At 58.8% G+C, this 26,865-nt stretch overlaps 1 protein-coding gene and 1 non-coding gene across 5 annotated transcripts in view; both read right to left on the bottom strand.

The window, feature by feature from the left end:
* The window catches only part of PTPRN2 (protein tyrosine phosphatase receptor type N2), a 669,120-nt gene that overhangs the window by 15,388 nt on the left and 626,867 nt on the right, over positions 1-26,865 (bottom strand). For all 4 annotated transcript variants that reach the window (XM_021079161.2, XM_085005040.1, XM_085005039.1 and 1 more), the window contains 4 exons: positions 16,082-16,201; positions 14,782-14,948; positions 9,168-9,221; positions 6,663-6,727 (listed from right to left, as the gene is read on the bottom strand). In XM_021079161.2, coding sequence (XP_020934820.2) covers positions 6,663-6,727; positions 9,168-9,221; positions 14,782-14,948; positions 16,082-16,201 — 406 coding nt within the window. The remainder of the gene's footprint in view (positions 1-6,662; positions 6,728-9,167; positions 9,222-14,781; positions 14,949-16,081; positions 16,202-26,865) is intronic.
* MIR153 (microRNA mir-153) lies at positions 12,455-12,541 on the bottom strand. Its single transcript, NR_162153.1, has one exon. It is a non-coding gene; the product is annotated as a microRNA mir-153 (primary transcript).

The raw sequence follows: 26,865 nt of genomic DNA, 5'->3' as shown, positions 1-26,865 counted from the left end.
AGGGCCTGGCCACTCGTTACCCCCCCCCCTTTTTTCTTTTTTAGGGTAGCACTTGCGGCACATGGAAGTCCTGGGCCAGGGGTCAAATGGGAGCTGCAGCTGCTGGCCTACACCACGGCCACAGCAATGCAGCCTCCTTGACCCACTGAGGGAGGCCAGGGATCAAACCAGCATCCTCAAAGCGACAGTGATGGCGCTCAGTCTGCTGAGCCACAGCGGGAACTCCTCTTGTTACCCTTGAACCGGGGACGAGTCCTCCGGGGGGGTTGACCCTCAGTCACTATCAAACCTGCAGTGAGGGCTCTCTGGACCCTTCTCCCTCCCGTGGCCCCTGAGTCTGTTTCTGGATCAGAACGCAAGCATGCGGCTGGCCTCTGGTCTGCTCGGTGGACGGTGGACACGGCACTGGGGCACAGTTCTGCGGAGTCCTCGAATCCCCGTCCCCCGCCCTGGTGAAAGGAGGGGCAGGGGTCCAGAGGCCTCAGGAGGGCACCAAGAGGTCGTGGGAACAGCATGGACAGTCCGCGCTCGCCACAGAATGTTCCAGCACAAGTACATGTGCCTGTGGCCTGACTGACCCGGAGGGTCCCCAACGCAAAGGACAGAGGAGGGGTCCTTGACATTTTGCCCACGCAGAAAACACGGCCGTTCCAGCAGAGCATGGGCCTCGGAATCCTACTTAACACAGTGTTTGAGCCTCCTCTGCCAAGCCAGCAGGGGGGCTGTGCTCGGGGACCCCCTGTGCTGGGGGGAGCCGGGGGTCCTTGGCAGGAGCAGGGATGCGGTCTCACGGTCGGGGCGTGAGCTGCTGCTGAAAGGGCCCGGGGTCTTCTTGCGCCTCCGGGGTCCAGGGGAGAGGGGTGCGTGGGGCTGGGGCGATGGCTGGGAGCACAGGAGCAAGGCCCCCGCGGGGCAGCTGGCTCTGCTAAAGGACACTGGGGACCCCGCAGCTGCATCAACGCCTCCATGGCCATGTGGCAGGGCCGGTGAGCCAGGGGCCAGAGGGCCAGATGTGACCCTGCCCATGGGATGGGAGAGGTCAGCCTGGGCCTGGGGACGAGTGAGCTGCCGCCGGTCAGGAGAAGGAAGCGCTCACGGGAGGGACCGACGACCTGTCGGCAGGTGGGAGAGTTGGGGGACCTGCCGGCGCTCGGGGTGACCTGAGGATGGGGGCTGCCTTGGGGGCGGCTGCAGGCCGCGGCTGCTGTGTGGCTCAGAGAGGCCTGGTAACATGTACCTGGGGTGTTTTCCGGGGACCGTGGTCCCCCTTGTCTTGCTTCTCGCCATTAGCCTATCCTGTCTTTGGTGTCACCTGGGCCCGGGCCCCCCAGCAGAGCTGCCCCCGGCCCCCCGGGCGTCTCAGCTTCGACTGCCCAGTAAACAGACAAGGGAAGAAATATCCCCCTGTTGCCTGATGGGACACAATTTCCGCAACTGAAAGACCCCCTGTCCCCTGTCTGGACCCTCTTTTCAGCTGAAACCTGTGCGAGCTGAGGACAAGGCATCAACCCTCCACCCCGAGGACAAGGCTTCACCCCCCAGGACAAGGCATCACCCCCTGAGGACAAGGCATCACCCCAAGGACAAGGCGTCGCCTCCCCAGTCAAGGCATCACCCCCTGAGGTCAAGGCATCAACCCCCCCCCCCACAGGGTGTCACTGGAGAGCCCCTCCTGCTGGATCTTCAGGTCTGTCGCTCCAGGGCCCCTGGTCTCTGCAGGCTGCCTCCCCCGCTCCCTCTTGTCCGTGGAAGAGCCAGTGCCGCCCCTCTGGCCCTCTCGTCCAGCAGCACCAAGTCCATCCCGCCCGGACCTGCTGGACGTTCTCCTCCCAGCGGCTCCAGACTGGTCCCCGCCACCTGGCCTCCGTGGCTTCTCCCAGGTACAGGTTCCACCGGGGCCCTAAGAGAGCTGCCCTGCACCTTGCGGGCTGTCGTGCCTCTGGGCGCTGCCCTCTGAGCTCTGGGCTCTGCCTTGGCCCGGCTGGCTGGACGCCTTTGCCACACCTCTGGGATCTGCTTCCTCAGCCACCAGTCAGCATCCGTCCCCTTGGCGCTGTGAGGAATGGCCTAAGCTCTGTAACTGGCTCTGGGACAGATGGCAGCGAGGCACCCAGGGCCTGCACCCCGGGGCCTCCTTGGCACTCACTGCCCCACATTTCCTGCTGCACGGGTATAAATTGCGGGGGCCGGGGTCTGTTCCTGTCTCGCTGGCCGCGGTTCCAGGCGTTCAGTAAATACCAGGTTGAAATGGCACCTCCAGGGTTTAGCCCAGCATCTGCCAGAGGAGGAAGGATTCTGTGGCGGTGGCCCCAAGGGACAGCAGGACCCGTGAGAGGCGGAAGGGGTGATCCAGGCTCAGCTGAGTCCTGGGTCCTGTAGGACAGGAGTGGCGTGGCCCTGAGAGAGGGGCTGCGTTGCTGGCGGCATGTCCCCACATCCCCCTGCCCTCCAGGTGCAGAAGAGACGGGGCTCAGAGCCGAGGACCCAGACCCGTCCAGGGGCCGTCGCGGGAAGACAGAGCGAGACGTGCGGGCTGGGCCCAGAGAGACGGAGACGAAGGTGTGGACCCCTGTGGACGGCCACTGTCACCTGTTCCCAGGAGCAGAGCCACCCAGTGGGGCCTCCTGCAACGGACGGGACCTCTGCACGTCCTGTTTGGCGGCCACTGGGCCCTCTTAACTCACCTAAGTCGCCACATGGGACCAGCGGCTGCTGTCGTGACCAGCGCAGCTGGGGGAGGGGTGCTGGGTTTTAAAAGTTCAACGAGCCACGAAATGTTATTTCTCCCAGAACAGGAGAAAATATCGGCAAAGCACCGTCTGATAGGTGTTTCATAGTCAGGGGATAGAAAGAACTCCTACCAAAAACCCTCAATTAAACATGGGCAAAGCACTTGAACAGACATTTCACCAAAGGACACATCCAAAGGGTCAACAAATACGAGCAGGCCTCCCCTTTAGGCTTTAGGAAAATGCAAATAAAACCCCCAGGGAGATGCTGCTTCACAGCCACGGGGACAGCAGCTTTCAAACCCCAGGAAATAACGCACGTGGAGCGGGATTGTGGAGAAGCTGAAGCCCCGCTGCAATGCTGGTGTGAACGTGGAAAGGTGCAACCACCCTGCAAAACACTAGGGAGGTTCCTCAAAAATTTAAACACAAACCACCCTGCCCTCCAGCCGATCCACTCTGGGCGCACAACCCCAAAGAACCAGAAGCAGAAACTCCCAAGAGAGTCGCACACCCCTGATCGCAGCGCATTGTTTCAGCAGCTGACAGCGGTCACGATGCAGGATGGACAAGGAACCTGGGGTCTGCCCGTGGGACGGCGCGTCAGCCTCCGTGAGGGGGAGCAGCTGGCACCTGCCACGTGGATCGGCCTTGAGGACGCGATGCCGGGCGACCGGAGTCAGACATCGAAGGACAAACCCTGTGCAGGTCCACTCAGGTGCGGTCCCAGAGGACTCAGGTTCCCGGGGACAGGAGAGAGGGTGACACTGCCACCTCCCTCTGGAGGAGAGACGCTTGCTGGCGTCCCTGGGCGAGGGGCGGACAGTGAAACAGGTCGGCCGCTGAGGATGGAAACGGGTCAGCTGGCCACGCTCCCATGCCGAGGTCACTTGGGAATGACCTCTCAGCCACCTTCGCTTTGAAGGCCTCTCCTGGCAACCTGCTGGCCGGGATCCGTGAGCACAGAGAGAAAAAGCCCGCTCCTGTGGCTCCTGCCAAACAAAAGGAAGGGGCCTCCCCGGAGAGTCAGGGCCTGGGGATGCCCAGCTTCCTCGAAGTGTGGTTTCTGCTGTGGTCTCTGGGTGAGTGACACCTGGCCAGCCAGCGAGGCCACCCCGCCCCCCAGGGGTGGGGAACCCAGCAGATGTGACCGTTGGGGACCCCACCATCGGCCTCTGCAGTCCTTTCACAGGTTGTGAGACAATGTGGGAATCCCTGAGCAGAGAGACCTCATGGACAAAAATATAAAAGCATAAAAAAAAAATCTCAGCTGCAAGAGCAGTGTTGCTGCGTTCGAGCCAAGCCCCTCAGTGCGAGAAATCAGCTCCCAAAACACGGATTCTGATCCAAATGTTCACAACGCGTCAGAAATGCGTTCACAGCCGCAGGAAAAATGTGCAGAAGCATTTTACAGGATGACACTGATTTTCCCGCCACAAAACCCGTGCAGAGCAGCGCCCCCCCCCTCAGATTGCAAACTGCATCGTCGTCTGCGGGCTAACAGCCAGACAGCGCAGAAAGGACGTGAATTAGTCCCCGTTTCCTCTCAAAGGCTCCAGATACCCCTGCAGGCCTTAATCCCCGAAAGCCCCCGTGAAAGGCCGAGGGCCAGGCTGAGGCCGCAGCAGGCCGGCTGAGTGCTCTGGGCTGGCCTCCCGGCCGAGGGGCCGATCTGGGGCCGGCGAGCAGGATGCTTTGGGGAGGCATTCTTTGGTCCTCCTGCAATTCATTCCTTTTAAGAAAAGGAAGCGGGAAGAAAGGTTTCGTGTCCAGGCCTTTGATCACTTGATGAACGCGGGGCCTCCAGCTTCTCAGGCCAGACAAAGGCGGCCTCGGCCACTCGGGCCCCGCCAGCCTGGGTCAGAACAAAACCCCAGCGGCTGCTTGCTGGGGTGGCCTGGGAAAGGCCCACCTCGCCGGCGGAGGGCCCCCCCGCCCTTTGATCTCCCCCGAGACCACGGCCCGGGGCCCCAGGTCAGGGGCTTTCACACAGCAGACCCCCCGGGCAGAGGGGAGCAGGTCAGGAACAGAGGAGGGGTGACCAATCTCAGGAAAGGATGGAGACCCCCCCACCCCAGCCCTCCCCGCTCCCTGGCTGGTTCCACCCGGCTGGGCTTGCATTGTTGGGGAAGCAGACGTGATGCAGGCACCACGGGGCGGGGGCTGGGGGGTCGGGCCTGCCTGGAGCGTTGGCGCTTCCCGCTTCTCCCGGAGCAGACCTGCACCACCCCTCAGCCAGGTGCTGCACATGGCGAGTGGACCCCGGGCCCCCCCAAATACCGAGAAGGCAGTGATGCCCGCCCTGCTGTGGGCTCCTTTCCTTTGGCCAAGCCAGGCTCTGCACACCGGGTACCCAGCAGGCTGGCGGGTCACGGGGCTCACAGAGGCGTCACCTCCAACGTGAGACAATGTGTATCTCTTGGTTTAAGAGAACAGAAGCAGTGTGCGTGACAGCAGAGAGGGAGGGCAATGGCCAGGGGAGAAATACACTTTCCACGAAGGGCTCCAGCCTGCGGCCACGCACTTTGCAAATGAGGAGACAGACGTAGGTGTGGCGACACAGCGGCACTAGCAGGGAACAAAGGATGCTTCAACTAAAAAAGTTAGGTTTGTTGCTCAAAGATCAAAACGCGTTATGAAAGCAGCATTGAAGGCTTTGCATTTTGCTTCAGTTGTTTCTTTGTTTGCACAACGCGAGCACCAGGCTACTTCAGGGGCATAGAATGGTCTCTGTGGTGCGAGCCTGGCTTCATTGTCCCCAGCCACCAGCAGGGAGCCTCTGCAGCGCCCAGAGGGCCAGCTCTGGACCCCAGCTAGTCCTCTGGGGACCAGCTGTAGGGCTGGCCACGTGCTCAAGCTCTAGTCCAGACGAGTAATACGGGGCAATTATTTTTATCTTCACGCATCTACATCCTTGGGCTAAAGACGTGTTCCAATTTCCTTTTTTTTTTAATGAGGAGAAAATGGAGTAAGAAAAATGCTTACTTCAAAGAGGCTGGCATTGGCGTAGCATTTCTATAATCAGCATCTGCTCTTACTGCCTGGCGAAGGATGAGGTGTGGGGGTTCCGGGGGGAGCGTACCCTAGCTAAGAACACGCGTGTGTGTGTGTGCGTGTGCATGTGCGCGTGTGCGCAAACCGATGTGGAGTGGACGATGTTTTCACAGGTGGGAGGGGGACCGAAGGTGTCACCCTTCCCAGCGTTTCCCTCCCAAGTCCCCTGGGAGGCTGACAGGCACCCCAAGAACAGGTCGGTTTAGGGACCAGCAGGATCCGGGGTCTGTGCTGAACAGCAGGTGGTTCTCCCACAGGCAGGCCCGGGGCCGGGGGGGATCCTCTCCCACCGGAAGGGAGGGCTCCCGGCTCCCGGTTCCCTCTGCGGCCACACTCCGAGAGGGGCCGGCTGGGCTCAGCCCCTGCGCTCTCACGGGTTAAACTTCGCCCCCACACAGCGCTCCAAGCCCAGGCAAAAGGCCCAGGACCATGGAGAGCGACGCATGGGCCAGACAGATGTGACAAAGGTGACCCCTTTTCGGGACAATCAAGACCCGGGATTTCAGGTGGCTGCGAGACAAAACCTACATTTTGCCATTGTCGTTTAAAGAGCAGGGTGGAGGTGCCGAAGGATGCTCTGAGCGGCTGCGGCCCTGGACCGTCCAGGCTGCCTTCTCCCGACTCGGGATGTTAACACGTGACGTCTCCGCCAGCCTTTCCCCAGCACCTACTGTGCGTCCAGCCCAGTGTGTGACCCTGGGCGGAGGTGGCGACAAAGGAGGACCCTCAGAAATGAGCATGCTTGCTGCAAACGGCGTTCCTCCGACTCAGGAAAGGGACAACAGGCTAATTCTCCCCAAGGCTTTTTGTGCCGAGTGCACCCAGGTTGCCATGGCAACACCTTTGCGCCACAACAAAGCCACTCGCTCGGAGCCTTACCTTTGGCCATCTTATTGAGAACCATGTCGATCAGGACATAGGTGCCACTCCTGCCGGCGCCGTCACTGTCAACAGAGGGAGAGAGATGAGAGGCGCTGGGCCCTGCTGTCCCCCACGCCCCAACATCTTCCCTTGGGCTCGAGGGGGGGCCCCCAGAGGGGAGGAGGGCGGGGCACAGGAGAGGAGGGGAGAGAGCGGGACGAGGGGGACCGGGGCGGGGTGGGGGGGGGAGGACGGGAAGGGGAGGGGAGGGGAGAGGAGGGGGGAGTGGGGAGGGGAGGGGGAGGAAGCGTCGGAGCGCCCTCAGCTCAGCTCTCAGCCCAGAGCTGGGAGGGGATTCGCTCTTGTGCTGTGTCGATTTGTTCCATTCTTCCTTTTTTCTCCCCTCTTTGGTCAAAGATGTGGCAAATTTTGTCAGGAAAAAAAAAAAAAAGAAAAAGAAAAAAGAAATAAAGAGATGCCTGGCAGTGTCAGAGGTGATGGCATTTGTATTCAAAGGATCTGTAAGAGGCCGGCTGGGAGCTGCGCAGGATGCAGGATGGAAGACGAGGGCCGGACGCAGGTCTCAGGCGCGTCCATGCTCCTGGGGGGGCCGGCCGGTCCCTTCCTCTCTGAAGCTGGGCCCACATGCCCCCTGTTAATCCGAGGGTTCTTTCCTCTCTTCCTCGTCCCCCAGCTCTAACGGGAATATTTACCATCTGGACCTGAGGTTTGAAAATGTTTTGCATCGTGGCTCAACATTGGCAAATGAAAAAAAAGCAAGAGCCTTTTCTGGGCGGAGAGAGGCCCTGGCATGTGGCATCCCTCAGGTCAAGCAGGGCTTCCCTCGTGCCCACCAGCGGCTTGAGGGTCGTGGGGGGTTTTGGCATTTATACTCCCGGCAAAACCAACCGACTTAAGGACAAAACACATTTCCATCTTCTGGACTCCAGGAGCTGTGGCCACACGAGTGTGCCTTCAGTTTCTGACCCGAAGGCCGGCCGGCCAGCCGGGAAACTCGCTGGGCCTGCGGGGCGTCTCTGCACCGTCAAGAGTCATCGAGCTCGGCCTCGACAAGTGGTTGAAAGAGCCCGGGCTGCAAAGGGAGCCTTTCCGCACCGCGCTCCCGGCCACCGGCGCCGCAGAGGCAAGGACCCGGGCACGTTGTGCTTGGCCGCCCCTCACCGTCGGGTCGCTGCAGGGTCTCCCTCCCTCCTCCGGCCCCGCGGTGCCTCCCAGACCCGACGGCCCACGGGCGCTGCTCGGGCTCCGCTTGTGGCACGAGGTGTGTGAGCCCACTTCCGAGGGTGCGACCCACGCTCTGTTCTTGTCTTCCTCAGACCGAAACACACATCCGACACACACACACCCGAGACACATGACCCATGCACACGACACACACGACACACACACAGGACACACACAACAGACACACAACAGACACACGACACCCCCTCCACGACACCCCCCCCACGACACACGAGACACACACACACACACACACACACGACACACATGACCCATGCACACGACACACATGACACACACAGGACACACACGACAGACACACAACAGACACACGACACACACGACAGCCCCCCCCCCACGACACACAAGAGACACACACACACACACACACACACACATGGCTGTATGCACACACAGGACACACGCAGGTGCATTCACACCCACACCCGCTCAGACACCCACATCCCCAGACACACGCACACACTGCTTGACTGAATGGACACACTTGCTGCTCTCAGGTTCTTGGCAGTCCTGTTTCCTTTCAACCCCAGGCAGAAAGGAACGTTGTTCCGTCCAGCAGTTCTGGAAGATGGAGATGTTTCTTCACCAAAACAGCGAGTGTGAAGCCTGGGGCAGAGCCCGTCCGCAGAGGGAGGTTTCCTGGGGTGGGTCTATTCTTCCTGGTGGTGTACGCCTTGGGGGCACAAGCCTTTGGATTCTCGCCCGGCCCCAAGTGTCCGTCAGCCTCGACACAGGGTCCCAAGCGTCTGCCAAGCGCGCTGGAGCCGAGACCATGCCTCACGTTTGGCGTGCTGTCTCGGAGCCCGGTGAGGCTCGAAGAAAAAGTAGTTAAGATCCTTGGTTTTGGACTTCCCATCATGGCACAGCGGAAATGAATCTGACCAGGAACCATGAGGTGGCGAGTTCGATCCCTGCCCTTGCTCAGTGGGTTAAGGATCCGGTGTGGCCGTGAACTTGGTGTAGGTTGCAGATGTGGCTCGGATCCTGCGTTGCTGTGACTGTGGCGTAGGCCGGCAGCTACAGCTCCGATTCGACCCCTAGCCTGGGAACTACCATGTGCCACAGGTGCGGCCCTAAAAAGAAGAAGAAGAAAAAAAAGATTCTTGGGTTCCTTTAGAAGTACCAGTTGGATGAGTTATAAGGCAATTAGGAAGTTCAGCTCCCAGGGTTACCAGGATCTGCTTTTGAGGTGGGGACCGAGTCTCAATCCAGGATCTACTTGTGAGGTGGGGAATCCAGGGTGAAAGCTGTACTTGCCTGCAATGGACAATTATCGGACAAGAACGGCCCCTGTAGCACTTGTTTACTTTTCTGAAACAGAGAGAGACACAGATGTTATGGTTATGCTCCCCGACTCCTGCCGCTGTCACCCCAAACAACTCATAAACCAAAGCAAATAGGCCCCCTCCTTGACATTCTGCAGGAGCCTGTTTCGACAAAGAAAATCAAAGTTACACACTTCCGAAGATTTATTTCCCTTTGCAACAGTCAATCGTGAAACAGAACTCGGAAAACCACGCTTCCTTTCCCACGATTTTCTTTTTCCCTTTACAAGTGTGATCTCTGGCCCCCCCTTTCTCCCCGCTCCCCTCCTGTTCCTCTTGTTGCTCCAGCGATAGGTCTAGATTCTCCACTGTAATTTCTGAGTTTTGCAATTTACCCTCCAAATTTCTTACAGCCTAGGCACCCCCCTGGGATGCAGTGGCACCACGGAGTCTCCAAACAGCATCTCAGAGGCCTCTCCACATCTGTCGGTTTTGCAGGGACAGCTACGTTACAGAGAAACCTCAGGTACGGCCGGGGCAAGTCCCTCCGTTATTGTCAATTTGATTACGTTTCACACCGCTGGTTGTGCAGATGTGAGACCAGGATTTATGAAAATGAACGAAGCAGAGATTAAGACTTTGTAACCAAGTCCGAAAGCAAAACAGAGCCCGGATTTAAAATTCACGGTGTGAGCTGGAAATTGTTTGTAGTTCCGGGAAGCGAGTAAGCATGTTTATAAAGTCTATCGAAATTCTCGCTAAAATATTTCTAAAGAAAGAAAATCAAAGACTGAATTCTGGTTAATTGGAAGGAAAAATGTGGGCAGGGCTGTGCTCCAAGATGTGCCGCGTGTATTTCTACGACGTAAGTCAGGAAGGAAAAATTAAAAAAGAGTGACAGTGGAAAGAAATCTGGTTTGTCAGGCCGGACGTGGGAAAAAGATCACCCTTCTTGGCAGAGGTTGGGCTGCTCTCACGGCAAGAGGCAGCTGGAAGTGGAAGTTCCACCAGCGTTTTTTCTGCTCCCAAACCCTAAGAGGGTGTGGGGTGGCATGAAGCAATGGGCACATCCGAGGATGGGAGATGCTTCTCAAGGGAGCCGCCTCCCCGAAGACCACGAGGGCAGAGGAGCCGGCCGTGGAGCCGGGGAGGGTGCGGGCAGAGCCGCCTGTGCCCTGGGGCTGCAGCGTCTGGGAGCGAGACCCAGACCCGGGTGTAACGGGCTGCGGCCCCGGCCACGTCGTGGTTTCTGCTGGGGCCTCTCCTTGCGTCGGCCTGCACCCCAGCGTTAACTGTAGCGGAGGTGGCGGAGGAAATGGGAGCTGATTAGAGTCAAGGGCACGTCTGTGCCGGGAGGCCCCGAACCTTCTCGGCCCCTTGGGAATAAAACAGATTGGAAAATAGATGCACACGCCTCCTCCTTCTAAAACCTCCCGTTCTGGGCTCAGGTTGTCAAGGCAACGTGAGCTTCAGCTCCGACAAAATAGATGCCAGACCCTAAGGACGTGCCTCAAGTGTGAGCCACGGGAGCCCACAGCTCAGCAGAGGCTGTGTGTGTGCAGGCAGACATGTCTGTATTCAGGTGTGCGTGAACACGCCGTGTGTGTGTGTGTGTGTGTGTGTACATGTGTATCCAGGCATGCATGAGCACGCTGTGTGTGTGTGTGTGTGTGCAGACATGTCTGTATCCAGGCGTGCGTGAACACGCTGTGTGTGTGTGTGTGGACATGTCTGTATCCAGGTGTGCGTGAACACGCTGTGTGTGCAGACATGTCTGTATCCAGGCGTGCGTGAACACGCTGTGTGTATGTGTGTGTACATGTGTGTATCCAGGTGTGTGTGTGTACACGTGTGTACCCAGGCATGTGTGAACATGGTGTGTGTGTGCATGTGTGTATCCAGGCGTGTGTGAACAGCTGTGTGTGTGTGCATGCGAGTGCAGGACGGGGCAAGCTCCCCCAACAGACCAGAGCTGGGCTGGCTCTGCTTTACCAGCTGTGCATCTTCAGGCAGGGCACCCTCCCGGGCATTCCTCAGTCCTTGGGGTTCCAGGCAGGCACCACCCCAGCTCTGCCCCCCATCGTTTTGTTCTAGCTCCTTCCTGACAGGGCCGTCTGTATTCCTACAGACTCAACTCAACTTTGGGTCAATCACCACGTTTTGCTCACTTTTCTTCTGATGGGACCAACACAAAAAAGGTTCATTAAGAAAGAAAAGTTACATGACCACCCAATTCCCTTCTTTAAACTGGGCTGCTTTGGGGCAGCAACAAGACAGGGAGTCCGCAGACCAGCCCTGTTCCACAAGAAAACCCTCCCTTGCTGAGAGATGCTGTTAAAAAAAAGCGAATTCCTGGCTGCTTTGGCTGCGACTTGCTTCTCATTCCTGCAATTCCTGCCTCTACCTTAGGATCCATTTCCAATGTTATTTTCTCCAGCGTGTTGTGGCTGGTTGCCTCGGCAGGACCTGGGAAGCTTTTGATTTGGTATTTTGGTTTTATTTTGTTTTGTTTTGCTTTTGTCCTTTTTTTTAGGGCCGCACCTGCAGCCTATGGAGGTTCCCAGGCGAGGTGTCTCATTGGAGCTGTAGCCACCGGCCTACACCAGAGCCACAGCAACTCGGGATCCGAGCCGCGCCTGCAACCTACACCGCAGCTCACGGCCACGCCGGATCCTTAACCCCCTGAGCAAGGGCAGGGATTGAACCTGCAACCTCGTGGTTCCTAGTCGGATTTGTTTCCGCTTCGCCACGATGGGAACTCCTGGACCTGGGACGGTTTCACTGCAATTTTAACACCCAAGCCAGCCCCGCCCTGTGCTAAACCTTTTCACAGACAGCCCCAGTCCAGGAGCTGGGGAGCCGAAAGGCAGCCTGCCGCATGGTTTCGCATTTTATGTAGAGGGAACCAGGGTGTGTATTGTCGCAACGTGAAACACCAGAAGGAAGAAAAGCAGACGCCTCCCGAGGTCCACAGAAGCAGGTGTCTGGCTGGTCGACCCAAGACAGACGCGGGTCACTGGCGAAGGTGAGCCGTGCACGGCCGTCTGGCGTTACGTGCCTAGAACCAACCATCTGTAAGCAAGAGGCCGCCAACACTGAGCCAAACGGGTGTCGCCTGGACTTCGGCTGGAAGAGCCCCTGAGAAGGAAGGATTAGTGATACAAACCAACCCACGGGTCATGGAGTGAGGAGGAGCCGCCATGCACCTGCCAGCCAGCAAAGGTCAGAGGTCGTGAGAGGCTCAGAAAGGGGCTTCCCCCACTGTCCCTGCAGCACAGTCACAGTTTCCAATGATCACTTTTGTGACTATGCAACTGGGCTCATATTACTAGCTGCAACATCACAAAAATGACACTGGCCACCGCTAATTAGCTGGCAAAGTAAGGGTTTGTCCATTTTACCGGGAGCAGCGCTGGCGAATGTCATTGCAAAGAGAGACGTGAGAGAGGAATGGAGCGATGGCGAGAGCGCTTCGAAAGCAAAGCCTCACATGTGATGCTCATTATCTCTTAGCTTCGCAGTTTCTCTTTAAAGTGTAAATGCACTCCCTCTGGGCGCCAGAAATATTTAATTACACATCCTGGGCTCTGACGCACACGCTGGGCCGGGGCGGGAATGGATGCTGGTCTATTGTGCAGGGCAGGCCCCGCGGCCCCGCGGCCCCGAGTGACCAGTGTCTTCAGAAGCATCTCTCCTTCCGACGGCGGACACCTGGGTACCACGCGACACAGAAAATCACAAAGAAGCAGGCTGCGTCTGCTCGGAGCAAGGATCGTGGCCACGGCCCAGGGAACACGGGGGAGCAACCTCAGCTGCCAACGGGGCAGGAAAGCTCTGTCTCTAGTGAGATGCTCCCGGCGGGTCTGGGGGCTCGTCTTCCTTTTCACCTACTGTCTCCTAGACCCGGGGGGAGGGACACTGCCCAGCCCCATATATGGATATGAGGGTGGGGGGCGAGCCCACAGGCATAGATGCGCCCACGCGCCCCGTGAGCGTAGAGCTGGGCAGGAGGGGACGGCCGCCTGTCGCTACGACGTGTTCCCGATAATGACAATTGTCCGAGGAGGCTCTCTCGGGAATGTGCCCCAGGTGAGGTTTGCAGACGTGAATTTGTATAGAGAAATGTGACAGAGGCCCAGGCAAGGGACAGGCTGGGAGGGACTTTTCAGGTGCGGCCAGGACTCTGCCCGCCAGCGCCCCTGCCTTCAGGGTGTGTGTGCGTGTGCGCGTGCAGGATGGGTGTGCCCGTGTGTGCACGTCTCGGCTGGCGTGCTTTCACGGGCTACTGGATATAAAGATCGACTCTAATGAATCGGGGTGTTTTTCAAAGTAGACTAAAAGGCAAAAGAAATAGCATCAGAATCACCTTCAGGATCTGTCGCACGCACACCCAGGACACCCGACATGTGCCCCCGCCCCACCTTCCTGGAGACACTCGAGTTAGGTACCTGCAACCTGTTCTGGTGGAAATCACTTTACGAGCACGTGCAATTATTATTAATATTATTTGTTGTCTTTTTAGGGCCACACCCACGGCATATGGAGGTTCCCAGGCTAAGGGTCCATGTGGAGCTGCAGCCGCTGGCCTATACCACAGACACAGCCATGCAGGATCCGAGCCGCGTCTGTGACCTACGCCACAGCTCATGGCAACACCGGACCCTTAACCCACTGAGTGAGGCCAGGGATTGAACCTGCAACCTCACGGTTCCTAGTCGGATTCGTTTCCGCTGCGCCACGACGGGACCTCCAGCTCACGGGATTTTAAAGTGGTCTGAAGGGCATGTTGCCTTTAGTCCCCGGTTCCTTGTTCTGATTATTTGTTTTCTGTACTCGGTGGGTTCCCGATCAGCTGCCCGGAGGGAGGCTCTCTAATGTTCAGAACCTGGTTACGGGGGCCCTTCAACAGCTTTGCTCTCTCGGAAGTGGTTTATTCATTTGCTGCCATTAAGCAGCCAATGCTGACGAACGGGTATCACCGAATCGGATGCCCAATGCTTGTCTTCACTCCTGCTTTTCTTTTTGCATTGCCACTATCTTCCTAGCGTTCATTCCACCAGTTCAATAAATACACTTTAAAACAAGCCAGCCCCGCAGGTGCCTCGCCAACTAGCGTGTGAACCAAAGACTCGATGTTTGTAAGGGGTCAGCTTCAAAACGGCACTGCCAGCACACAGACACGTGCAGGGACTCATCTCCGACTCCGGGCCTGAGTTTCTTGGCCGCATCTAACCAGAGTAGTCGCCACAGGAAACCCGGGTTTTATTGCTCCATATCCACGAAATACACACGCCGGGCTCCTGTACCACTGAAGACGCATGAGCACGTTCCCGGGCTTCTAAGACGCCCGTTTCCCACTCACATCTGAACACCTCTGAGCCAGAACAGCCCTGCCCTGCACATGTGAGCAAACGTCATGCCCCCTCCCTGCGCCCCCCCGAACAAAACACAAAGTATCTGCAAGAGGCACGCAGAAGAGAGAGGCTGCGCCTTAGGGCACGCGCCCCCCCTGGACACGGGAACCTGCCGAGAAACCGCCCTCCCTCTCTGTGCATCCACACCCTGACCGCGGCCCCTGCGGGTGGGCGGCGGGCTGCGGGTTTTACCTGCGGAAATCCAGGAGGGACCTCGCGGAGGAAGGCACGCCCTGGTCATACCAGCTCAGGAAGTGGAACTGGGTCACGGTGCGCGTCTCGCTGGTCTGCAGGTTCTTCAGGTAGAAGCTCCGCACGAGGAAGTCCTCGCACCAGATGTGCTCAGAGACCAGATTCACCTGGGCGGGGAGACAGCGGCCGGGGCGGGAACAGGGGTCGGCTGGGGACCGGCTGGGCCGGCGCCGGCCCCTCTGCAGAGCGGGATGGGGGGGGAACCACGGGGCGCGGAGGGCGCGTGGCGGGAGGCCCTCCGACCACCCCGCCCATCTTCAGGGGGTTTAACGCAGAGACCCCTTTGGGCAGGTGCTTTATGTCACCTGGGGGCCGAACAGTCCAACCAGGTGAAAACAAACGTGTTCGAACCCGAATGACTCCCGTTGGGGTCTTTTTTGAGCCATGTGAACCTTCAAGAAAATCCCCAGGGAAAACGGATACGTTTGAGCAGAAGCCCCCCCGGGGGTTCCACTCCCCCGGGAATTGCATCAGAGAGGCACCGCCTGCCTCAGAAAGGACACCCAAAGGGGCCCTGAGCCGGGAAAGCCCAGGCAGGGCCCCAAGGCCACGGCCGACTCAGGGTCAGTCTCCGTGGTCTCACGTGGTCCTGCTGTGGCACTTGGGCGCTGCGACTCATTTTCATGCACGACAGGCCCAAGAGCACACCCTGGCACCCCTTGGATGGCTCACGTTTATTTCATTCCGTCTCAATGGGCAAGAGTCAGGCCAGAGAAATGAACGTGTCAGCAGGTGACCCCAGATAAGAAGGCCAACCCTGCGGACAGGCCCCAGGGGCGGTGGGAGCTGGGGTACAGGCAGGTAGCGAAGAGCCAGGGTCATCAGGGCCTTCGTCCTGAAACTGGACCCATTAGAGCCCCGTTATCCAGAGCTAGGCTCACGAGACCACCCAGGGAGCTCATGTTGGGGGTCCCTTCTGTCCAAATTTGGATGCAGAACATGTGAAACATGAAAACTGTTTCTGCCAGAGTCCCCGTGGCACAGGGTCTGCAGGGGGCCGGGGGTCTGCTGACCATGGGTCTGGGGGACCCCTGCTAAGGGGACCCACAGCACAGTGCAGCTTGAAGGGGCAGCGGCTGCACCTGCTCAGGGCAGGCCCACCCGCACCTGCTCTGGTCTCAAGCCCATGACCCACAGTCCCTGAGCCCACAGCCCCAGAGCCCACACTGGTCATGGCCCACAGCCACCAAAGCCACGGCCCCCAAGCCCGCGGCCCCCAGAGGGCACCTCAGGGATGTACCTCATAGACGTGGTAGAGGTTGGCGCCTTCATCCGGCCAGTAGTGGTAGCACTGCCCGACGCCGTTCTCGGAGAGGGAGGTCAGCATGACAATGACGGCGCAGCCACTCTCCCACACCATCTGCAGGCAGAGGCTGGCATCAGCGGCTGAGCCCTCCCCGCAGGGCAGTCAGTGCCCCAGACCCACGCCGTTCACAGGACCTCACTTCAGGTCTGTTAGACCAGCGACTCTGCAGCTGCTGTGGCTTCCCCGAGTGCCTCCCAAACCGACCTGATCACGCATCACAGCCCTGTCCCGGCCCAGCCCCAGGGGGCAAAGCAGCAGCCAGACCCACGCTCACACACACGCAATGGCAGGCACAAAAGCCCTCCAACCCAGGTGCTTGCAAAAAAGCCCCAGCTCTGGAGCTGTGAACCAGTGGGTGAGGACCCAGGGCCCAACGGCTCCCACCACGGCCTCCGTGGGGCCACAGAGAGGCGTGTGCAAGAGGAGTTGCGGGGTGGGAGGGCTGCTTTGCCCGGGCTGGTGACACCAGCTTCACGGAGGTCTCGGCAGCGACTGCACTGAGACCCTCATTGTGCAGCCAAGAGAGCTTCCGTTTCTTTAAAATACGGACTGACCAATCCCATGGCCATTGTGGTCCTTAAAAGAGGCACACATCTCAAACACAGAAGGCTTTCTCGTCCCGTTGTTAGAAAAGTCCCCCTTTAAATTAGATTCTGGAAATCAGACACAGGCGCTGCGGTGTATACGCCCCGGCAATACGAAGAGTCAATATTCTGAAGGCCCCTCACTGTGTACCATTCACAGGGGAACTTAATGGGACTTGCTAATGTGATTACAGAAAAGCCCACGCTCATCTGAATTATGCTCAGACCCATGTCCCTTCCTCCTCAGCGCAAATCCAAGAATTCAAAGCGTGAGGCTTTCTGAGTTTTCCAGGCTTGCAGACCTGCCCCCAGTCGGTCCCTCCAACACCAAGCAGCTCAGTGGGCCTTGGAACGGTGGAGACCTCACAGAAGCCAGCACGAAAGTGAGAAGCACTGATCCGTGAGTGTCATAAAACCCAACGATCTAGACCACGAGGGACCCGCTGAGCTCCGCCTGTGACCCCGGGCAGGGTTGTAAGAAGCCCCTCACCCAGAGAGGGTCCGTCCTTCCGGGACCCTGAAGGTTTGGTTAAGACTGAAGCCAAATGAGGGGGTTCCCGTCGTGGCGCGGTGGTTCACGAATCCAACTAGGAACCATAAGGTTGCGGGTTCGATCCCTGGCCTTGCTCAGTGGGTTAAGGATCTGGTGCTGCTGTCAGCTGGGGTGTAGGTCGCAGACAAGGCTCGGATCCCGCATTGCTGTGGCTCTGGCATAGGCTGGTGGCTACAGCTCCGATTGGACCCCTAGCCTGGGAACCTGCATATGCTGCGGGAAGCGGCCCTAGAAAAGGCAAAAATACAAAAAAAAAAAAGAAAGAAAAAAAAAAAAAAGACTGAAGCCAAATGAAACGTCATTTAAAAAACAACCCCCCCCCCAGTTCCTATTTCTTTTCAGGTCACAGTGAAAGCAGAGAGGGAAACCACTAGAATCAAACACATCACAGCCCACGGGGGCACCAACCACACGCCCTGCCTGCGGCCGCCTGCACCTGCCCTGTCCACCTCCCGCCGCAGTGCCCACCAACGGGACTTCGGAACCCGCCGAGAAGGCCAATGTGGGCCTTGGTGGGAACAGAGGGTCGCATCAAATCCCAGGTATGTGGGTTCCGCCTCCGAGCGGGGGAGTCACACTTGCTGTCTTCCTGGGCTTGGGTTCTGCAGGGTCCTGCCCACCCGGAGGCTGGATCTGCGCCCCAAACCTGTGAGAAACCCGAGTCTCCCGCCTCGAGGCCGTAAGGAACGACCCGGAGCCCACCTAAGCTTGCGGTTGGCATTCACGCAGGCGACCTGCTGGATTCAAGAGCAGGCAGGTGAACATCGGAAAGGGCCGTTGCCAGCACTCTGCGTTTAGCCGAGCGTCAGAGGACACAGCGTTCGTGGGCATCTGCTGGTTCAGTGGGCACATCCCCGGAGCCCCCGGCAAGGCTTAGGAGGTCAGAGGTCATGGCAGGGTGGGGAGGGGGCCTGGCCGTAATGTCCTTTGTTGGTGCAAAGTGGGTTACTTTTCCTCAACAGGAAGCAGAAGCTGCTGTCCCGGATCAAAACCAAGCTGTCCACACACGAGCCTCGGTGGGTCCCGAGGAGACCAAGGGACGTGAAATACATACCTGGGCTGTCACGTGATCCAACCGAGTAGGTTTCCTGACTCTTGGTTAAAAACCCTGAGTTGCTCTTTGCAATGCTTGGGTTTTGTCCCCAGAAAAGACAGGCTGAGGTCATCAGCACGGCATCCAGGCGTGTGGCCTCCGCTGGACACAGGCTCGGCAGATGCCGTGGAGAGAGCAAGGCTCTGCTCTGCTCGGTAGGCCTAAGCCGACAGAGGATGGGGGAAACGCCCTGGGGGCCGAGGGCCGAGCCTGGGGAGGTGTTGCCAGGGGCGTCGGGACCCCTGAAGGCTGCAGGGACCCTCCCGTCAGAGCTTCGGCGGTGGGGTGGGGGGTGGCCCCGTGGCTCCTGGATCCCAACCCCTGGCCTCTTGAGCCGGGAGGGGACGCCCTTCTGCTGGTTTAAATCGCTGGCATGTGTTCCCCTGACCCGATGGCGGCGAGCAGGCTCACGGACGCAGGGCTCATGTCCACCGCAAGCCGTCCACGGGGGGTGGGAAGGAGCAGCGTGAAATTTCACACATTAAGCCAATTAGAGCAGATGGAAAGAAGCCACAGCATCGCCTGGTTGGAAGTCTTCTCTGAGGACGAGTGTTTAGCCAACAAAGCTCCCCTGAAGCCCCCGCCGAGGCCTGATTCGAGGGGAGACGATCCCCCCCGAACAGGTGAGCGGCCGGCATCTTCTCGCCCAGCACCGTGTCCCTCCAGGCTGGACGCCTCCTGCCTTCCCCTGGGTCCCCCGGGACCTCCGTTTCCACCAGGGACCCCCTGGGTCTGTGTTGGCCGGTCCTTCTTCTCCCGGACCGTCCCCTGCCCATCTGCGCGCCCCTTCCCCCACCCACACATCCAGCGCAGTGACTTGTTACAGCTGATGCTCAGTTGAAACCAATGCATATTTTTAAAAGAGATCTTTTGACTATTTCTGTAGAGGGAGACCTCAAAGGAAATCCTATCAAAGGCTTGCCAGGCAGAAGTCCTCCCAGGACCTGCTTCCCGCACACAAGAGCGGATCTTCGGCCCTGTTTGCATGCTCGCTGCAGCTGCCGCCGCGGGATCCCCAGATCGGGCCTCACAGCCCCACCACCCTGACACGCGCTCTGCTGCCAACTTCTTTTCGTAGATTGAAGAGAGATGAGCTTAGGCCCGCCTTGAAGATGCTGACCAATTTTAACGCGATAAGAAGTCCATTAAAAAAAAAGAGAGAGGAGTTCCCGTCGTGGCGCAGTGGTTAACGAATCCGACTAGGAACCATGAGGTTGCGGGTTCAGTCCCTGCCCTTGCTCAGCGGGTTAAGGATCTGGCGTTGCCCTGAGCTGTGGTGTAGGTCGCAGACGCGGCTCGGATCCTGCGTTGCTATGGCTCTGGCGTAGGCCGGTGGCTACAGCTCTGATTCAACCCCTAGCCTGGGAACCTCCATATGCCGTGGGAGCGGCCCAAGAAATAGCAAAAAGACAAAAAAAAAAAAAATTTAATTAATTGAAAAAAAGAGAGAGAGAGAGAGAGCTAAGAGCGCTTGTGTTTTATGTTAATCTGATGTAACGGAGGCTCTGCCATAAAGAACAGCGCCTGGAACCCCTTCTGCAGAGCAGGCCCCAAGCTCCGCGCCCACCCGGCGCTCATCTCAAGAGACGCCCCACCACGTCGTCCCGGCCTTGGTCGGTTGCAGCCACACGGTTACAGGCTGGGTGTCGGACCATAAACGCTGGGCCGGAGGGCTGACCACACGCACGAGAAGTACTGAGAAATCTTCACCACCTCGCCACGCATGACTCTTCACACGCCCACTGGATTTGTGTCTCAGGAAACAAAGCCGCCAGCGTGGGCTTCCTTTCGAGACCAAACCCAGCGGGAATGGGGGCAAAGCTGAGAGTAAGCGCCGACCCCCAGGAAGGGCAGAGAGGGCAGGAGTGGGTCTTCCAGCTGGAGGAGCGGACCAGAGCCCAAGCCAGTCGTGATGGCAGATAAACACCCTCAGCCGCCTCTAAAATGTGTTGCCACTCAGGCAAGAAGGAGAAAACCCCTCTATAAGAACGTCTTGCCATTTCACTCGCATCAAATTCTTTTGCAAAGAGAGAACCGCCTCCTTGTTTGTGGAGCAGATGTGACATGGCTGGTGTGTGTCACGCAGGCATCTCCCAGCGAGGCCACTCACAGACCAAGCTGCTTTTTCACCCGAGCGTTGTGCATTTACTCTGGAGGTGTTCACGGCAGGTAAGTGACTGCACGGACGTCACTGGGCCCAGGACTATTGTCGCTTAGAATCACAGCCCCTGGCCTGGGGTCACGTTTCAAATTTAATATGCACGCCGACTTCTTGGATGGCAGGGCCTCCACACAGGCTGCCGTCTTTCTGTTCAAATCGGGACTTGATGTAAATGCATCTGATCCTCTTGTGAATTAAGAGGATGAGGAGGAGGAGAAAGAGAGAAAAAAGGGAAGGAAGGAAGGAAAGAAAAGGAAGAAAAGAAAGAGGGAAAGAAAGAAAGGAAGGAGTTCCCGTCGTGGCGCAGTCGTCCCAGTCGACTGGGAACCATGAGGTTGCGGGTTTGATCCCTGGCCTCGCTTCGTGGGTTAAGGATCCAGCGTTGCCGTGAGCTGTGTTGTAGGTCGCAGACGTGGCTTGGGTCCTGTGTTGCTGTGGCTGTGCTGTAGACCAGCAGCTGTAGCTCCGATTGGACCCCTAGCCTGGGAGCCTCCCAATGCTGTGGGTGTAGCCCTAGAAAAGACAAAAAGACCAAAAAAAAAAAAAAAAAAAAGTCCTGGCAAGTCTCGAGCCCACAGTTAAAGGACTTCTGAACTCCTGGAAACCAAACACCAGGTTTCTCCAGCAATTCTCCCCCCTCGGTGCTCGTGTCCCCCTGAAATTGGTCAAATGATGTGCTTTAAATTGACCAGCCCACCAGTTAACGGGGTCCTCAGTTAACCTCTCCTTCCGCACCCTCCCGACTCTGCAGAGTCAGTAACACCTGCAAAGACGTCCTTCCTGAGCGTGGGTGGCCCAGGCCCGCACGGGGTCCGAAGCAGGAGGGAACAGGAGAAAGCCACAGACCCAGGGCCTGGCGGACGTCCTGCTCCAGGTCCTGCCTCTTAGGGAACCAGAGATCACGAGCCCTAATTTGACGCGGTCTCCTGATGGGGCGGGGACCATGTGACCAGGTGGCCTGCAGATGGGCCCTGGGATGGCTCGGGGTTCCTGTCTGGGGATGGTCACCTCGGGTGCTCCGGGCTCGGCTCGGGGGCTTGGATGACACTGGCCGCAGAGTGGTCACCTGTCTGCTGACCTGCCCAGAGGTGGGAGCCATGGAGACAGGGCTGCCACCTTCCAGCTCCCTGTCTGCGGGTCCCCACGCGGCAGCTGCAGGGTCGCCGTGCTGTGCACGGCTTGCTCCTGACACTCCTGACCTCGCTCCCGACACTCCTGACCTCGCTCCCGAGGGTCTGCCTCACCCCCACCACAGTCAGGCCCTGGAAGGAAAGACTGCCACCGTCTTGGGGGCTCCCAGGGCACCCCACTCGGGCGTCCTCGCCCATCATGAGAATGAGGCCTCATGGGTGCGACAGGATTAAAACGCTTTATTGGCGTTCCGGTCGTGGTGCGGCACCAAAAGAATCTGACTAGTATCCATGAAGACACAGGTTCGGTCCCTGGCCTCGCTCTGTGGGTTAAGGATCCGGCGTTGCCGTGAGCTGTGGTGTAGGTCGCAGACGCGGCTCAGATCCCTCGTTGCTGTGACTGCGGTGTAGGCTGGCAGCTACAGCTCCAATTCGACCCCTACCCTGGGACCCTCCATAGGCTGCGTGCGTGGCCCTAAAAAGACAAAAATGAAACAATCAAGCCCATTGCTTTTGGAAAAGAGCAAGTGCACTTCCTCCTGCTGAGACTTCAGAGCGGATGTGCCTTCCCAGAAAGCGGGAGATGGAAATCAACAGGGGGCATTTTTTTTCTTGGTAAAGTGTTAATAGCAGCAGTTAAGTGTCAACACTACCTGGGCACCAGCTGAATTCCTGCTGACCTGAGCAGACCTGTGCCCCTCTGCCTCGGGGTCTGTGTCCCAGCCCCCAGCCTCCCATTCTGTCTGAAAGTTACCAAAAAGTTTGTCACGCAGGGCGGGCAAGGCTAGAGGTTCCCACGTGTCCTGGCTGCACCCCCCCCGCCCGGGAGCAGGAAAGGTGACCTGTCCAGCCCTGAAAGTGTCCCATCCCTGAGCTTGCACACCGCTCAGCTGGGACGCTCAGGAGGCACCAGCGCAGGTGTGTGAGTCCAGCAGCCACTCCCGGCAGGTGTACTGGCCTCCCCGCCCTGTGGGAAACTGTGGCCCCAGAGAAGCCTCCATCCGGCTCCAGCCCTGGGTGCACCCACGTGTGCGCACACACACACACACACACACACGCACACAGACACACGCATGCACGGCTGACGTAGCTCTGTGCCTGGAGAGGCGGCATCAACCCCCTTGACCCTCCTCGTCTCAGCAGGGTGGCCGCTCTGAGCTGAGTGTGGACACCCCGCCTGCCCCCCTCCCTGCCCAGGTCAAGGTGTACTCAGCAGGGGGACACCTGGGGGCCGAGGTGGGGTTTGGTGAGTCCTTGTGAGTCTCTGGGCCTCGTCTCTCAGAGATGGCGAGTTTCTCTTGTTCTAGAGAAATTCTAGAATTTCTATTCTACACGTCTCATGGAAACGCCCAGCTTTAGGTGCCGCTCAGGGGCCTGAGCACCTTTGCCCGTGGGGCAACCATCACACCACCACCTCCAGAACTTTCTTGGCTCCCCCACCACACCTCTGCCTCCCCACTCCGGCCCTCCCCGGGCCCCCACCTGCCGTCTTTGTGGGACCTCGTTGGGGGCCCGCAGCTCCTGGCAGCTCCACCCAGCTCGTGGGGACGGTGAGTGAGGTTCCCCCCCCCTCGAGCGCCTGCCCAGGGCGCAGGATACAGTAAGTGCTCACTAACTGTCACCTCCCTCCCGCTCTGCCCTCCCGCGCTCACCGGGATCAGACGGCCGTCCTCACAGCCGAACCCACTCCCACAGGAAGGCCATCCAGCTGGAGTATTTGCTCTTGGAGTAAAATACCATGAAAGCACATCACGGCATTTGGAGAAAGAATTCGAATTAGACGGTGAACGGTGCTGTGCGTTCCCGCAGGGCCCGGAGGGGAGGGGGGTCGGGAGCGAGGGGCCTGGCGGGAGCCCCTGCGTGTGGTGGTGACCGAGCCAATGACCTTGGGCTTCTCGGCGCCTCCTGTCCCCTCTGCCCGCCCGAGGCCTCTCTCCAGCCTCCTGTGACCGCCACTTGTCCTGTTGCAACAGCGCCACATCTGCAGCTCAGCGTCCGCCTCGCTTTTAGCCGCGGCACCGGGTGGGCTAATGTCCCCCAGATCCACCCACCTGTGGCCTGTGACGTGACCTTACTTGGGATGCTGTGCCTCCAGCTCCCAGCCTGGCTCCTCTGTGCCGAGGACGGACCCCCAGGGCTCACGCCGCCCCCTCACCGGGGCCCTCCTCACGGAACGGGCACACAGAAGACACCCCTGGGAGCTCCTCCGGGTGGGTGGGGGCTTCGGGCTCTCGAACCCACGTGCAAGGAAGATGCCTCCACATTTTCTGCAACACGTGCCGAGCTCCTGGGTCAGACTTAAAGGCCACGAGCCCAGACGATGGGTGAGACGTGAGCTCTTACTGAGAGGTTCCTGCTCGGCTCGCCGTCTTTGCCAAAAAACACCTGACGTTTCCCATCAGGTTTCTTAAAGGAACGCCCACTTCAGCGAGGTTTTGAAAGGCTCTGTCTTCTGCACGAAGCCTAAATGCAGGCATGGTTCCTCCACGGGCCTTCTGTGGGGCCAGAGGGAGTGAGTAACTTCGACTTGGGTTTGTTTGGTTTTTTTTTTGTCTTTTTAGGGCTGCACCTGCAGCATATGGAGGTTCCCAAGCTAGGAGTTGAATGGGAGCTGCAGCTACCAGCCTACACCACAGCCACAGGATCTCAGGATCCAAGCCACATCTGTGACCTACACCATAGCTCATGGCAATACTGGATCCTTAACCCGTTGAGCGAGGCCGGCGGGGATCGAACCTGCAACCTCATGGATACTAATCAGATTCGTTTCTGCCGTGCCATGTCGGGAACTCCCTGGACTTGAGTTTTTTTTTAAGAATGTCCAGCCCAGGACTTTTGGGCACTCACTAAAGATCCGTGCTTGCTGGAGGGCTGCTCCTACAGTACAGGATTCAGAGGCCGACCCGCGCAGTGTGGCCGTGCAGAAGCCACTCTCAGACGAGGAAGAGCCCTCCGAGCCAAGGGCCACACCTCTGCACTGAGTCCCGCCTGCAACTGGATCCTGGAGGCCAGGGGTGTGGAGACCTCGGTGTCTCGGTCAAGGGCATTTGGAGGAGACAAGCAGGCAGGTCTCTCCGAGGCGGGCGTGTTATGTGCCCAGCATCCCGGGAGGGGCACCTGCTGGCCACAACCCTCCTTGGGCAGAGTATCTGCCACCCGCTGAGGGACGTCTGATCAACGCCGACTGAGGGGTGTCTAAGTAGTCTGCACTGCATGGCCCCTCGGCATTCGTCCTCGCGTCTCCTCGGCGCTTGCCCTCGCGTCCCCGTAGCCTTTTTCTCCGGTTGTGGTACGTGAGATTCTTCCCTCCCATCTCAAGGACACGGGCCCCAACAGCAGACGCCGCCCCACGGCAGAACATCTCATGGGCTGGACGTGCTGACAGAGTAGCCGCCCCACGGCTGCAGCCACGCGTGATGCAGTGAGAACCGCAGTCCCCCTGTGCACCAGCCACGCGAAGGGGGCGGCCTGTGACCCTCTCGCCTCCTGGGTCACGAAGCTGATGGGTCTGGGCACAGAGCCTGGCAGCGAGGGTTTGACGGTTACGACGCCAGGTGACACGGTGCCCACAGGAAGCCGCGACTCTTGGCAAGAGCAGCTCTGCCCACATGATGTGACGGCCGAGACCCGAGGCTGGAGGAGGTGAAACCTCGCCTACGACGCCCAGGTTGAGGGCGCACTCGGTGACGGGCCAAGGCCGTGAGCGCGGAGGCTGTCGCGAGCGAGGACGTGTCTCGGTCCCTCACCCGGTGCGCAGCTCGGGGTGCCCTGCCTGTCGCATGCTAGGAGCCGGGCAGCCGAGGTGACTGGGCAGGGCCTGTGCTGCCACGGGATTCCCACGCCACTCTGCGGGCAGCGCCAGGCCCGGGGCTCCGGGGGGCATCGGGAAGACCCTGGGCCGGCCGAGCTCAAGTGGGGGGACCCATGCATCCTCCACCGGCCCCAGGCCATGACGACAGGGCTGCGGCCCACTCCTTTCTCCAACGGCGACAAGCCCGAGAGAGCAGGGCCACCCTGCCGTGTGGGGTCTTGTCTCCTGCTGGGGCTCGTGGGCACATGAGCTCACCGACGTGGGCTTGTCTGGCCATGACAATGGGCACGTCGGAATCTGCTGTGCTGTGAGGCAAGAAGCATGCTCAGCAAAGCCTGGGCCCCTTCCTCCCCTTCAGAGGAGCCGCAGAGACCACTCTCCAGGGCTGGCAGCAAAGTTGGGAAGGGACTTTGAGCCCCCAGGCGACACAGACCAGGGAACCTGGGCCGTCTGTGCTGCAGGGGCGGCTGGGTCAGAGGAGGGCGTCGCCAGGGACCCGAAGGCCCGGCTCTGGGGGCCACTCACCACTCGGCCCCGTCACCTGCCTTGGGACCCATCTCACCCTCAACTGGGCTGTCCTCGAGGGCTCTCTGTGCCCGTTCTGGGGACCCCGAGGTGCCCAACACGCAGCAGGCGTGTGTGCCATTGCTGAGCGATACCGTGTTCTCCTCGCACCCCTGCCCACGGCGGGCGATGGAGAGGGCACGGGGTCTGGAGAGGGCAGACCCGTGTGCCCTCCCCGGCTCCCTCCCACTGGCCAGTGTGACGTGAGTTCTCCAGGTCCCAGCCCGGTCTGGGTGTCCAGAATTTTGCTGGATGAAGAGACCAGCCTGGTTCTTAAAAGACATTCTTACGGAGACTCCACAGAGAGACAGACGATAATCAGACCCCCATTCTTACCTTCGTGTCTTTATAGTTCATGAAATGAAATCACAAAGCAGCTAAAAATATGTCTTTCAAGCATTCAATCTTTCAAAGAGAAGTTTTCATACTCAAGTTTTGGGAAACAAAGATTGATAATAAAAAATATTAGGAGTTCCCGTCATGGCTCAGTGGTTAACGAATTCGACTAGGAACCATGAGGTAGTGGGTTCGACCCCTGCCCTTGCTCCGTGGGTCAAGGATCTGGCATTGCCGTGGGCTGCGGTGTAGGTTGCAGACGCGGCTTGGATCTGGCGTGGCTGTGGCTTTGGCCTCGGCCAGTGGCTGCAGCTCCGATTGGACCCCTAGCCTGGGAACTTCCATATGCTGTGAGTGCTGCCCTAGAAAAGAAAGAAAGACGACAAAAAAAAAAAAAAAAAAAAAATTAAAGGGCTCATATAAATTCTGAAATCAAGTGACATCTGATGAACTCCTGTAAACAAATTCGCCTTGGTTTAAATGAAT

This window comes from Sus scrofa, chromosome 18, assembly GCF_054392235.1.
Source record: "Sus scrofa isolate SSC_HxYL_T2T_F1_AM1 chromosome 18, Sscrofa_HxYL_maternal_Yorkshire_Landrace_v2.0, whole genome shotgun sequence".
In the NCBI taxonomy this organism is placed as follows: domain Eukaryota; kingdom Metazoa; phylum Chordata; class Mammalia; order Artiodactyla; family Suidae; genus Sus; species Sus scrofa.
Note: the sequence above shows the minus strand (reverse complement) of the source record. Positions and strands in the feature narration are given on the sequence as shown.